Below are 15000 nucleotides of genomic sequence, written 5' to 3' on the forward strand. Positions count from 1 at the left end.
TCCTCTCCTGTTCTCTCCTCTAAACACCACTGCCAGCCAGCTCTCCTCTCCTCTCCTCTCCTCTCCTCTCCTCTGCTCCACACACCTCTGCCAGCCAGCTCTCCTCTCCTCTCCTCTCCTCTCCTCTCCTCTGCTCCACACACTGCTGCCAGCCAGCCACCATCTTGGATTGGCATCTCCCCTCAGCATTTTTTTTGTGTTTGGGAGCAGGGGCGCTGACAGCTTTGACCTGGGCCGAAGTAAAGTCATCTAAAAGCCCCCGCGACTCAATACATACAACATAGTGGGGACCCAATTCTGTGGCCCCCTCTCCCTCATGACAACAGAGCCCTTTGTCCCCTCCGCCCCCTGTCAGATTCACTGTTTGGAAGAGGTAGGGAGAGAAGTCAGCAGGTAACCATGACGACATGACCCCCCTCACACACACACACATACCGTACACACACACATCCATCGCCACGGTGCACCCTAACCTTCCAACCTACACTTCACTAAGTTCGGAACTCCTGTCTGAAAGTCACCTAACAAGAGTCGGGTGACGGCCAATCAGGCGAGAGACCAGCAGGGGTCATGTGACAGGTGTTCTGTGGGAGTTCTTGGTGAAGAAGGCCCGTTCAGTGAAGAGAGGGAGACAGAGAGAGAGAGAGAAGAGAGAGCGTGCATGACTAGTCATCTGCAGCCATATAAACACACCATCACTCGGATGACACCACTAGACTAGACCACCGTGTGTGAGTGTGTATTTTTTATACTGTCATGGCAACGGCCACATGCCTCCCATGACAGCTGCCATAGAAACTGAAAAGAGGCCCACTCTAAGTGGAAATAAATAAATAAATAAATAAATAAATATAAATAAATAAATAAAACAAAAGCAGAAGTGCCATTACCAGTTGAAAGCCATAATGGCCTGCCTTCATGTTTTCCCTCCATTTCTCTGTGCCTGCTATCTTTGTGAATTTTAAAATGATTTTCCGGAATATGATCCGGGATGATGATCACAAACAAACATCCGTCTGACCGCAAATACAAATAGGCTAATACTATGACTAAGAATAATAACAGTAGCAGTAGCAACAGATACAACCACAACAATAAGAAATAGCAAAATAGTCATAACATAAAGAAGACAACAAGAGAGGAGAATGAATGAGTCCAACTGTGTTGTTTTCTTTTTCTGCCCAGAACAATATTGCAATGTTCCCGTCATGCTGTCATCTTGTCTGAGTGCTTGTTTGTGGCTGACCTGAAAGGTCTCAGCTTGTCTGATAAAACCAAAGCCACCAGCATCAGTGGTGGAACAATTGCAGATAGGGCCCCAGGGCAAGAAGACACCTATAGGGCCCCCTATACAGCTCACAATAGGGCCCCATCACCAAAACGGGAGGGCCCTGGGCCCAGGGGCAAATGCCCTGCTTGCCCTCCCTATTGCTCAGCCCCTGACCAGCATCAGTATCTGGCTGGACTCAAGCACAGCGAAAAAATATCCTCCCAACCACACCACCAATTATGGTAATTCTGCATTGTCTGTCATAACGGCCTGACCACTTACAACCCCCCCCCCCCCCGCCAGATAAAACACACACTTGCACACACACACAATTGCACACACACACACACACACACACACACACACACACACACACACACACACACACACACACACACACACACACACACACACACACACACACACACACACACACACACACACACACACACACACACACACACACACACACCGTGTGCTCTATCCATCACAAAACGAACAAAACTAATATTTTCTGGACTTCCTGTTATTTATTACCTACTGTTTGTTTCTTTGTGGTGTGTGTGCACAGCGTTCTAAATCATTCCGTCTCAGCACTTCCTGCTATTCCATCTCCTTGTCGAGGCTCATGAGTGTTTTGTTTCATTTTCCGCCTTAACCCTGCGCTTCTGTTTCTCCCGTCCCGTTCTAACGCCATCCGGTGATCATTCTTCATCCTAAATATATGTTTGTTTTCCCTCTCTCCTGCATGCATCTTCATACACTCTCGTTTATTGTCTTCCTTCTAGGGCTGTAATGATACACTCAACTCACAACTCAGTTCGTAACATGATTTTTGACCTACAGTTCGATTTTTCAAATGTAGGCCAATGTTTTTAAATGAACTGTTTTGCTTTTTTCACATTTGCCAACATTTTTAAAGAAAAGAATGAATACAAAACTATGATAGTTTATTGCTAGAATAGGTTACAAGAGTTTAAAAACTAGAAATGCACCCAGAGTGTGCAGACCTCCGCCAAGGAAGTTCAGTTTGTTTTTAGACACATGGGATACTTGTGTAGGCCTAATGATGTGGTGTCATTTATGCAGGTTTATACACACCATTAGTGTGTTCAGAGAATTAAATAGTAAAGTTGTAACCAAATTATATCAAGGACCTATCTTTTTTTATAACTACCATGTCAGCCTTACGTGATACATCCCTCTCAGAATCACAACCGTTGTTTTAGTAGCCTATTAGTGCAATTTTGACAGCATCCCATATAGGCCTACAGGTAAACATCATCACGCTTTGAGAAAGCTTTGTGATCACGCTGGAATGGAACTGTAGATTAGTGAACGGAATGTAGCCTAGTCTAATGATTTTGACCAACATTGTCATTTGTCAACTAAAACAACAGAACTAGGAGAGTTAGGCCTATTTTTGCCTACGAGATAGGCATCCTCCGGGCCACTGCGGGCGTTCTCGGGATTTCCTTCCTTGCATTTAGCACATTATTCACAGTTGTTAATCTGTCCACGGGCATCATGCTGTCGGGCTGTCTGGTCTCTGCCCACCTAGTAAACAACTTGGGTTAACTTTAAATGTGGCGAGGGGGGGTCATGTATTTAACCAGCATTGTGAACTGACAGTCACAAAATCCATAGCCTATTTGGGCAACAGTCCATCTTGGAAATAACTTGGTTAACTTTAAATGTAGTCTAGCGAAGGCGGTGTAATGATTTTAACCAGCATTGTGAACTGTAGTCACAAATTCCACATTTTGGCATCGGCAGCCTTATTAATTCGACAGCATTTCTCAACCCGATCTGCGATCTGACTGTCCATCTCGCAACAGCACTTCACACGTATTTTTTGCCAGGTATTAATTTGACAGGATTGTTTGCTAACTTCAACAACGTGGGTGTATCGGTTGCCTGCTGATGTGCAACTTTTTCGGTGAAAATTAATGCACTTGGGTATTGGAGCTGCCGGCAAAGGATAGAGTCCCTATGGCGTAGGCAGTCCCTCCCTGCTCTTTATTGCGCAGGCACACCCGCCGGTGCTCTGGCTCGGGCGGTCTGGTCCCTGACCATCTCGCAAACAACTTTAAGTGTAGCGAAGGGGATGTAATGAATTTGACAAGCATTGTGAACTTCCCAATCATAAATTCCTTTTTTTGCCAATGGGCTACCCTAATTAATTCGACAGCATTGCGAACCTAAACGTTCTGCGGGGTCATTGTCCATCTCGCTGCGCAACAGCATTGTGAACTTTTGCCAATGGCAAGTAGTTCGACAGCATTATCAGCCTAAGCAGGCAAACTAAGGCAAACGAGACTATCCCTGTTCCTTAATTTGCTGAGAGCGGCACAGGCAAACCCGTGTGGAATATTCGCTGGGGCTCAGTCACCGTAGGACATAACACCCGCCCCCTTTTCACGGCAATCCGTGTTCTACCATCTACCTCTATGCTCAGTGCTCACCAGGACACCTTGTGGCAGGCTGTGAAATAGCAGCGAACATACATACAAACATACAAACAAACGAACACACACACAAACAAACCCAGGCAATCACATAACCTCCTTGGTGGAGGCAAAAAGGGCATATCACGATACTGACTTCTTGCACTGCGACACAGTACTGTATCATGACTGTGTATCGTGATTTCTTTGTTCGATATCGCTACAGCCCTACCATCTTCCTATCATCTCTCTCCATTTAGGGCTGTGTCTGACATGGTTAAAAAAACCTGACTCTGTATTGACCCATTTCGATCGAGACAGCATTACTGGACAATAGAACTTGAGATCAAAATTGTCTTTCATTGACCACACTGAGCGGAGACACATGACAACACATGCTTCTGAGACACAGTACCAAAACACATGCAGTGGAATACACAGAATATGAAGGAAAAAGGGTAACACTTTATTTCACTATTTGGTTCACAATTATAGTGGATCTAGGACATTAGGTACAGTGTAATAATCAGTGTAACAATATTTAATACCATGTAATACCATGTACCAACCCTAACCCTAGCCCTAACACTAGATGCAAGTACAAAATTGGTACATGGTGTTACACTGGTATTACATGGCATTAATAAATATTGTTACACTGATTATTACACTGTACCTAATGTGGTAGATCCACTGTAAAAGTGAGCCCTTAAAATAAAGTGTAACCGGAAAAAGGTTTTAAAAATACCAACAGCTGTAATAATAAATGAACAACATGTACCCCAATATAGTTCATCAATGTTGGTTCACGGTTATGATTGCCAGTTCAATTCCTTTTTTAATCATTTGCCCAGGCGTTTTCATAAAAGATAGCCTAAGTCTAGTAACTAACCCAGGTACAGGTAGGTTGCCTCAGAGTGAGTTGTAAACAATGTAATAGAGGAGACTTGGATTTCCTTCTTCAATCAAAACAGAGCCGCAGGTCACATAGGCTATACAGTATTACTGTGATTCTCAGCTGTGGGCCCTGAAGGTATTCCAAGTGGGCCTTGAAATCATTTTCTGAAAATCTAAATAATATTTGTGTGTGTGTTGACTATTTATTTGTGTTCATTGGGTCGGAGGTGGGCACCGAATATTTGTGAATTTTTCAAATGGGCCCCAAAAGTTGGAAACGGTTTGCAAACCCTGCAGTATAAGATAATATACAGTGGTTGCTTAATCACTTGTCCAGAGTTCGTACCCAGGATCAGAGACTAATAAACCTGCTTTCTGAAATTACCCCCCAGCCCTCCACTGTGAATCAAGCTGGGACTCACTAACACCCAGTCCTAGAGTACTGTAGCAAACTAACAGAACCTGGGGTGGGTTTCTTCTGCTAGTTATATATAAGTAAGCAATTTGCTTGGTTGCAATGCAATTTCGCATAGACAACCTACTAATTTGCTCAGGGGTTAGCAACGGGGTCCTGCTTAGTGGCAGATAATGTTTTGCCTGGTGAGTTGGTCTAGGACTGCACTAATGGAGATCACACACAAAAAGACCAACAACAAAACCAAAACAAATCCAACCTACTATCACAATGCACGATCGTTTTTTTATCTGTTGGAATCATTACAGTGCGTCAGTCACTGTTAGGGTTGTGAACTGTCTGTGATTAAATCCTAAATATGTCAGCCTCGGAAGCACATACAAACAGGTGATAAGTTGCATTTAAAAGATAGGATCCTCATTTTGCATTTAGAATGTGTTCATTCAGATCTAACATACCCACATGTTTACTAAAAAACTCCTCAAATTTCAAGAGCCTTAATGCAGCGTACCGTATATGTGTTTCCAGGCTAAAATGGGTTAACCCATTGACATTATACTAATGGGTTAACCAAATTGTGTCCCGTTTCAGCTCACCACGGAACCGTACTCTTTATTTCAAAATACAGGATGATTCCATATTTCAAGGGCGGGTTGGCAACCCTAGTCACTGTTGCTCTCGACTGGTCATAGTACTGGCAGAGACATCTTTTTTAAAGATATTTGTACATCTTGAATAACAACGATGTCCAACCCACAGCCCTCACCTTTCTGAACCATGCAATGACAGACGAAAAACCTCCCACGTTGTAGTCTGGCTAGGCAAACACAGCCTCCCTCCCTGTCTCTGGTCCCAGACCCTGGCCTTCTCCTGTCTGTATCTGAGGGATTCGGGGAGGCCAGCCGACACTGGAGAGGATCCAAGAGAAAGGTGTGCACTGTGCAAACACTGTGAACACTAATCCCCACCACCACCCCCGAATACTGCAGGGACAATGAATTGGATTGCACACTCATTGAGCTGTGTGTGTGTGTGTGTGTGTGTGTGTGTGTGTGTGTGTGTGTGTGTGTGTGTGTGTGTGTGTGTGTGTGTGTGTGTGTGTGTGTGTGTATGTGTGTGTGTGTGTGTAGGGGGGGGGGTGGTGTATGGCTGTGCCTGTGTGTCTCAATGCATGCATTGAAGTCTTTGTGTGTATGGTGTACGTGCGTCTGTGTGTCTGTGTGCATCAATGTGCGGGCTTGAATGTGTGTGTACGTGTGTATGTGTGTGTGTGAGAGAGACAAAAAATGAGACAGAAAAGAAAGAGAAAAGAGGAGGCGTGAACGTGACATACATCAAGAGCGACATCCAGATGTAGAAGTATCTCTCAGTTCTACAGATCGCTTCTCTCTTTTGCCATCCTGTTTTTCCTCCCTCTCTCTCTCTCTCTCTCCTTCTGGATCCCTATGCACACGCTAAGCCTCATTAACAATTAATTACCAATCAACTAGTCATGTCACCCTACGTCCACTGGCCCCTAAAAGATTCATTAGCGAAGCTACACTGCAGTGCAACACACACACACACACACTGAATTTGATGGGAGCAGTTTGGATGCTCTTCCCACCGGTGCATACTGGTTCAGAAACTTATGATCTGATTTCCAACAGTATGCTATGGTGAAATGGAGACTGAGCTCTCTCTCTCTCTCTCCCTGCCATACTCCCTCTCTCTCTCTCATAGATGTGCGCACGCACGCACGCCCGCCCGCGCACACGCACGCACGCATGCGCGCGCACACACACACACAAACCCACGCACGCACGCACACACACACACGCACGCACGCACGCATGCACGCACGCACGCACGCACGCACGCACGCACGCACGCACGCACACACACACAGAGTTGGTTTTTTTTCTCTCTCTCCGTCTCTCTCCATTTTGGATGGATGAAAGCACGCATCCCAGATGCTGTTCTACATACTAGATCACAACTACATACCAACTGCAATACAGTACGCCAGTAGTCATTTACTGTTGTTTTTGAGCTGGATGAATAACCATGCTTTGATATGTATGAATGGGAGAACCTTGAGAATATAGAACACACATTAGAGCCTAGTGCTAATGGTTGAAGCTCAGTGGCAGAACAGTTGCACAGAGGGCCCCAGGGCAAAACACTGATAGGGGTCCCCCATACAGCATGCCAAGTTCAAAATAGGGCCCCACCAACAGTACTCGAGGGCTATGGGCCTCTATAGTTCCGTCCCTGGTGAAGTTGGGGCAGCCTCAAAATTAGCGCACACACTCTCTGGCACACTTGTGGGAGGCCAGTAGGCTCTATGCAGCCTTGGGGCACGACCTTGCTTTGTAGTGAACAACAGGGTAGATTGATGATGTGGTAGCAAACCTCTCAAGCTCATATGTTTGCAGGCGCACAAAAAAATACAACAAAGTGCATGGGGAAACGCACACACACAGCACTAACATACCTGCTATAAACCCTTGCATTAAAATTGTTGTAAGTGCATTAGGCCTACAACAAAAAATAAAACTCTCCAAATTTCAAAAAGTTACCACAGGCAGGAAAATAACAATTTTGGATAGAACTTTGGGATCTTTGTCACACAATTAGACTATTTGTGTAGGCTATAAATGGTCATATTTGCAATATGAACTCTCAGTCACCAATAATTCAGTCAAACGTTTTTCCCACCAGATGTCACAGAAATAACCTACTTCTGTGAAGCCATTTTGAGGTGCGCAGAGCTTTTCTTTTACCTTACTCTCAAACAGTTTCGTCTCATCCTCCCGTCCACTGCATAATATCAGACGCTGCATCTCACAGTCATCATTCTGATGATGGGACATAGTCTACTGTAATTCAATCACTAAAATGGGACCGTGAAATGAGGGAAATATTCACTCAGGATCGCTGATCTAACGCCTGCTGCTTGGCTCGAGCAGCATCCAATTTACACGTTCCATAGGCTACCGCACATTCTTCTCCCACGCTGAGCACGTGTGCGCTCCTGGCAAAGAAACGAACATTTCTAATAAGCCGCTAACAAACCTGTCTCACAACACTAACACACTTAGGCTATAGTCACAGCCCTTCTGCTCCACTCGTCTGCCATGACTGGTTTAACGCACTAAAGGTATTAGATTGGCAAGGTGTTTTCAGCGTGTCCGTTCCGATGCACTGACAAGGATGGGGCTGTACAGTAATGACTCAGGTGTTGACGACAGCCGAAGCGTTCTGGCTTTAGCACACCTGTAACGGTGTCGACGATATCGGAACGAGGAGTTGTGGACTGGTAGACCGCTGTGTTAATAAGGTAACGGAAAGCGAGCTTTATAGGGTTAGCTCAACACTGAAGAATGCCAATAGTCTGGGAGAAGATTCGGTTGATGAATGATCTTTAAAATACATTAGACGCCTGTAGTGTCATCAACACCAGACGTTGCAGCTGCGCGTAAATTCTGGTGGTGTGGTAAATAAATATTGGAGGGACATGTTGGACTGTGCAAAAATGTTCTGCACCCAGGAACTCAAAGCACAACCACCCGGACAGATCACACTGTCCCCTAGTCTAAACACCGCGTAGAATGCAAAGAAAAAACACCAAAACAGAAAATGATCTCATCTCACCTCTTTCGTATTGACGATTCCCCTGACATATTTTCCCACAACAGACCCGACGCAGAAAATGCTTGAGACCAACGCCAGTCCCAACACCTTATCCATTTTAACCCACTCTCTTGTTTCGCGCTGATCTGATGAACCCTTGCCAATCTTCGAGTGCGCAGGGAAAACACAGGGCTGGTAAAGGATGTGGGCTGTAGGGAAACAGAGCGCGCTCTCGTCTCTTGCTCATGCATGTATCCCCAATACCTGATGGGGACGCGCTTCGCACAAGGATACGCGCCCCGACACCCCTCCCGTCGGTGTCTACCCGGGGGAGGACAGAAAGCGCGTGTCCGACACAAGGATGCGACATATAGCATTTAATAAGACAGACATTGCAATCATCACACAAGCTCAACTGTCTATAAACTTCATTTTTTTTCTCCAAGCCTCTTTTCGTGCCCATTCTGAAGTCGAGCTCGGCAGGGCAGTCGTCAAACCTTGGCTAAAAGATTCAAGTATACTTTATTTTAAAGATGTGTGATGTCTGTATGTAGTGCCCTAACTAAGAATAACTCAAACCCACATTAATGATTGAACAAAATGTGTTTATTTGGATGAAAATCATCAAAATCATTTACCATTGATTTGCTTACTTCATGACTTATTAAAATAACTTGTAGGGATAATAATATGACAGACTACGCAAGTAAAAATAAACTCTAAAAATCTAAAATGGTTCATTTTTAAAGTTCATATACATTTTTATGTACACATTGTTGCACTTGTGGTATATTTTAAAACATAAAATACATATATTATAATTCAAAAGAAAGTAGGCTATTTATACAGCATTCACGTGCTTTGTATGGCTTGCATATTTGCAGTTGAGACAACAACATTGGCCCCAACTCAAGTCCAGCATTGTAACAGCATTCACAACATCTTTAAATCCACATTACACTGAGAGCCATCATTATTGAGCTTGCACACTGACACTCCACAAGTAAGGACTATTTCAACAACCACAACATTAAACAAAACTTGCCTACAGTGTTGTGGAGGGAAAAAAAACACGTTTTGACACAAGAAATCTGAGCCACGAATCAAGAGGTGAGCTGACTTCCGATTAGGAACGACCTGCCGTGAGTGCACTCAAGTCTTCAAGACAAGTGTTTAGCATTCAGGGGCAGAGTCAAAAACGCCTGTGAAATTTTTAAAGTCTTACGCATTTCCAAGACAGTTCTCTGAGGCCATAATAAAAATGTCCTTGAAATGTAAATCTTCATCCTGTAAACTCTAATCTTACGCACTTCCTACACGGTTCTCTCTTGCCCCACCAAACTGTGCAGTCAGTAAGCTCTCTACATTGGCTATTTACAGTACTTCCAAGCCTCTCCGCCCCACTGTGTTGCCAATGAGAGGGGCTGGCGTACTGCGGATGCGTAATTACACCCCGGGTCCCTGAGGACTGCGCAGGCTTCCCATGGAGGCAGGCATCACATCACCCAGGAGCATCAAAAGCCCCGCTCGCACCCACAGATGGCCGTCTTTTTTTTCTGTTTCCTTGATGATGCTGTATTAGTGGTTGACGTGCCTGCCTTCCATACGCAAAACTGATGCATTTATACAAACTTGTACAAAACAGACGCCACGTCTCATTATTCAGACGCAAACACTGATGGACAGAAGTGTAACTCAGGAGGACAACACCTTGAAGCGGTTAGCAGTGATGGCTGGCTGGTGCTTGGATATTACACAGAATAAGGATTGTGCATGTAAACACCAAGCTCCACTTGTAAAACATAAACCCTTACCCCACCAGGCCCTCTCGGCTGTAATAGTGGATCGAGAGAGACTGCAATACTCAAGTTGTGTAGCATAATGCGCCTGAGGACTCAAGTGGTGACGACACTACACAACACTTAAGCCTGTAATGTAATACAATACAAGAGGTACAGTGCTGCAATGTAATTTTCTCAGCGTTTACATAGTGTTATGACATATCACGGCGTGCGGCCTACAGAAAACACTGACAATGATGGCAACCGCCACTTGACTAAAGGCAAGGAGAACCGACTTGGTATACAAATAAAACAAGAGGACAGCGGCATTCAAGAACACACACATAAGATACTGGAACATTCTCAGACACACAGACACACACACAGACACACAGACACACAGACACACACTTCACTGCCAGTCTACATGAAAGTGCGGAGTGTTAGGAAACAAAAACAAAAACAAATAAACAAACAAAAAGCACTGCAGCGTTTTTAAAAGAAAGAGGTGGCGTCAACAGCAAAGAGGAGCCTGCTAGGGAGATGAAGCGAGCGCAGAGGAGGTGAGTCAGGAGAAAAAGGCAGAGAAAAAGAGTAGTCTTAGGGGCCAGGAGCTACTCTGCATTCCTGGAAAGACAAAGCGAGTGCAGCGCTAAACACTTGCAATCTGAAGCAGCAGATACCCCCAGAGACTACACACAACCCTTTCCACCTCTACATCCACTCTCCTCCTAAACTACCACCAGCACCGCCAACTTCACACCTAAATAGGCCAGAGTTGTATAAAGTAGAAGTAAGAAGTACTCTTACAAATGTAATTACAACACTAGTGGTATGATATCACATGGTTTCAACTTTGTAATATCATACTAGTAGTGTCGTAATTACATCTGTAAGTTACATATGTACTTCTACAACTCTGCCGTTTACTACCACCACCACCAACTTCACATGTAAATAGACTGCTCCAATTACACTTAGCGGACACTTTTTTTCCAAAGCGACTTTGTTTTTTTGTTTTTTTACAGGGTATTGGTTACAGTGCCTGGAGCAATGTAGGTTTAAGGTGCCAGTTGCTCAAGGGCATTTCAGCAATAGAAGGAGGAAGAAATTGGTAAGGCTGGGGATTGAACCTGCAACCCTGTCATCTACCGTACGGTCCATCTCCCTAATCATTACACCACAGCTGCCCAAGACACCCCAGCGACTACAATCTTAAGCTTCATTCACCGCCTAACACCACCCCTCAGCTACAGCCCCCCCCCCCCCCCACAACTACGACCACCGCATCCCTCCAGACCCAAACAGACTGCCCCTACCCTCCCAACCTCCCTCATCCACCGCCTATTGCCAGCGCCCCACCCCCTTTAACAACCACCAACACCACAAACAGAGAAGCAACAAACAACCCTCCCTTTCATCCACTGCCCCGCGCCACACCACACCACACCACCGTCCCTCCACATCAACACAGACCGTCCCCCACCTTGACCTGGCTGACTCTCTCCGGGACTCAGACTTTAATCCACCCGCCCCCACCCCCCAACCCCCACCCCCCTTGCCGCAGCATCCATCAGTATCTCGATAACATCGGGCGAAGCCAGGCATTTCACTTCTTGCCTGCTCCGGCTCCTCTCATGTCCATATCTTGGCGAGCCCCCATCTTTGACCCGCTTAAAAGCACGACAGTCCCTGCACCACACTGATAGTGTCAAGCAGCACTAAATGCTTTATACTTTTATTTTTTTTATTAAAGGCAACCCAAGGCTTTGTGCGTCCATTCCTCTCTATCTCTCTCTTGGCCTGTTCCTGTTCTTCCCTCTCTCTCTGTCTCCCATCTCCTTCTCCATCTCTCTCCCTCTTTCTTTCTCTCTCTCTCTCTTTCCCATCTCCTTCTCAATCTATCCCCATCTCTCACTCCTTTCCTCTCTCGCTCCCATCTCCTGCTCCCATCTCTCTCTCTCTCTCCCCCATCTCCTGCTCCCATCTCTCTCTCTCTCTCCCCCATCTCCTGCTCCCATCTCTCTCTCTCTCTCCCCCATCTCCTTCTCCATCTCTCTCTCCCCCTCTTCCAGCACAGAGAGCCAAAATGTCCCCCGAGGCTGAAGAGTTGTGATGTTGTCACTGTCAACCACATGCCATCCACAGCCTGCCTGTCGCTGAAACAACAGCAATCTGCACATTTATTGTCATGACACACGGGGAAAATGATGGCTCATTTGAAGTCTGCCATCATATGAGGGTCGTATGTGCCTAGAGCTGGTTTTCATTGAAAGCGGGCTAGACGTTTGTTTCCTGTTTGGGCATATTGGCTCGTATTGCTTTGCCACGTTCCTCAAAATGCAATTATTCTGCTCTGGTGTGCAATCCCATGGTTTTGTCATCTGGACCAATTAGTTAGCCAGTCATTTTATCAAAGTGGTTCAGAAAAAAAAACAGGCTCACTCTACTCCAAAACATTATGTAAGACTGGGGGCAGTCTTACAAAAAATGATACACACCCTGGTGATGGCCTTATGCCAAAACACCTTCATTTTGAAGATGTGGTCCAAGAAAACAGTGCAGATTTTTTTGGACACCAGTCCTATTTCGACCACCTGCTACTGGGGCTTAAGGGTTGTCGCTACAGTGCGCCGAAACCTGCCACAGTAAGGCCGTCCGTCTGTAGATGCAGAGAGAGAGAGAGAGAGAGAGAGAGAGAGAGAGAGAGAGAGAGAGAGAGAGAGAGAGAGAGAGAGCAGAGAGAGACAGAGACCGAGAGAGAGACAGAGAGAGGGTACTGGAGGCTTAAAATAATTCCTCAACGGGCCATGCGAATGAGAGAGTGACGAGTGAAGAAGACAAATGGGTCAATATGCAGCGGATCCCCTGACATTATCGAGCAGGCGACAGAGATATAATCAGACACCGAGGAACAGAGGGAGTGAGAAAGGCAAGGAAGGAGGGAGATAGATAGATGGATAGATGGATAGATAGATAGATAGATAGATAGATAGATAGATAGATAGATAGATAGATAGATAGATAGATAGATAGATAGATAGATAGATAGATAGATAGATAGAGGGGCAAGAAAAAAAGAGTTGCAAGAAGGATGAGGTGGAGGTGGAGATGGGGGTGAGGCAAGGAGGGAGATATGAGCAGAAAAAGGGAACAGAAGAAGTTGGAATTCAAGCATGTAATTCATTTTTGAGTGAGGATGTTACCAATATTCGTTTCTCTCTGAAGGTTGACTGTTACGCATTCACTGGCCTGTCCCTCCCTCCCTCCCATGCTGTAATGGAATGGTGAATCTTTGATTTTCTATTAAATTATAGCAGCCCACAAGGGTACAGCACACATCCACTGCCAGGAGCGCAGAGAACACCCACAAACACTCCCCCAGTCTTAACAAGGGTGAGAAAAACAAGATGACAAAATGACACCATCAACCAAGGAGAGATGGAGAGAGAGAGAGAGATGGAGAGAGAGAGAGAGAGAGAGAGAGAGAGAGAGAGAGAGAGAGAGAGAGAGAGAGAGAGAGAGAAAGAGACTGAGAGAGAGAGAGAGGAGCGAAAGAGACAGAAGGCGAAAGGGTGAAAGAAGCGAGAGAGAGTCCTAATGAGCCAGGGACATTATTACCAAAATAAAAAACTGAAAAAAATCTTGAGAGAGAAGCGCAATCTTGCTAGCCTCCCTCTAACCAGGGCTGGACTGGGGGAGACATAGGGCCCGGGCACTTTTGGCTCAACGGGGGCCCTCATAATTAGCGACACAGAATTGACTCATCTGTGTTTTTTTTAAACAAAAAACAAAAAAAATCTGAAAATAGGGGCCTACAAGGGTGCGGGACCCACCGGGAAATGCCAGATGGCCAGTCCAGTCCTTCCTCCAACTAATCCGAGATCAGCGTCCAAATAGAGATCTATGTTCCCAGGCAGCCACTGAGTCCAACTCTTGCTGCCGCTGCTACTGCTACTGGTGGTGCTGGTAGGCCTACTGTGGTGGTGAAGGTGGTGGTGGTGGTGGAGGTGGCGGCGGGGGACAGTGGCCCTAAAAAGACAGACGGTATTTGGCAACTCCACGCTCCAGTGATTACTGCTGCCACCGCTGCTACTGCAGTACGCTGCAGCAAATGTCTCGCTGGGGGGAAAGCAGGAACGAAAGAATGAGAGAGAGAGAGAGAGAGAAAGGGGGAGAGAGAGAAAGAGAGAAAGGGGAAGAGAGATAGGAAGGAGAGAATGGCTTTAGGGAGGCATAATGATGAGCAGACATTGGAAGAAAGGGAGCATTTTTAGGAAACAAAAAAAAGAAAGAAAAGCAAAACAAAAGCAGCAGAAGGAGAACAAAGGAGGCAGCTGTAGCTATTGCAACTAGGCGTCAAAACTAAACAAAAAGAAGCAAAAAAAAAAAAAATCCACATCAAGGATTAGGAGGACTTGAAATAAGCAAGCCCGAGGTAAACAAACACACACACGCCGCACACGCACACACACTCTGAAAACACACAGGTTAATGAGTGTTTCTAGGCATTGACAAACTTAACGCCTTTTCGTCCAGTTTACTTAGTATTTTTTTGTTTTGTTATCCTCGCTT

At 45.5% G+C, this 15000-nt stretch overlaps 1 protein-coding gene across 1 annotated transcript in view; it reads right to left on the reverse strand.

The window, feature by feature from the left end:
- The window catches only part of tmem145 (transmembrane protein 145), a 58814-nt gene extending 50025 nt beyond the window's left edge, over window positions 1-8789 (reverse strand). The window contains exon 1 of the mRNA XM_063199647.1: window positions 8666-8789. Coding sequence (XP_063055717.1) covers window positions 8666-8761 — 96 coding nt within the window. The 5' untranslated portion in view covers window positions 8762-8789. The remainder of the gene's footprint in view (window positions 1-8665) is intronic.
- Between the last annotated feature and the right edge of the window lie 6211 nt (window positions 8790-15000).

This window comes from Engraulis encrasicolus, chromosome 5 (assembly GCF_034702125.1).
Source record: "Engraulis encrasicolus isolate BLACKSEA-1 chromosome 5, IST_EnEncr_1.0, whole genome shotgun sequence".
Taxonomy (NCBI): domain Eukaryota; kingdom Metazoa; phylum Chordata; class Actinopteri; order Clupeiformes; family Engraulidae; genus Engraulis; species Engraulis encrasicolus.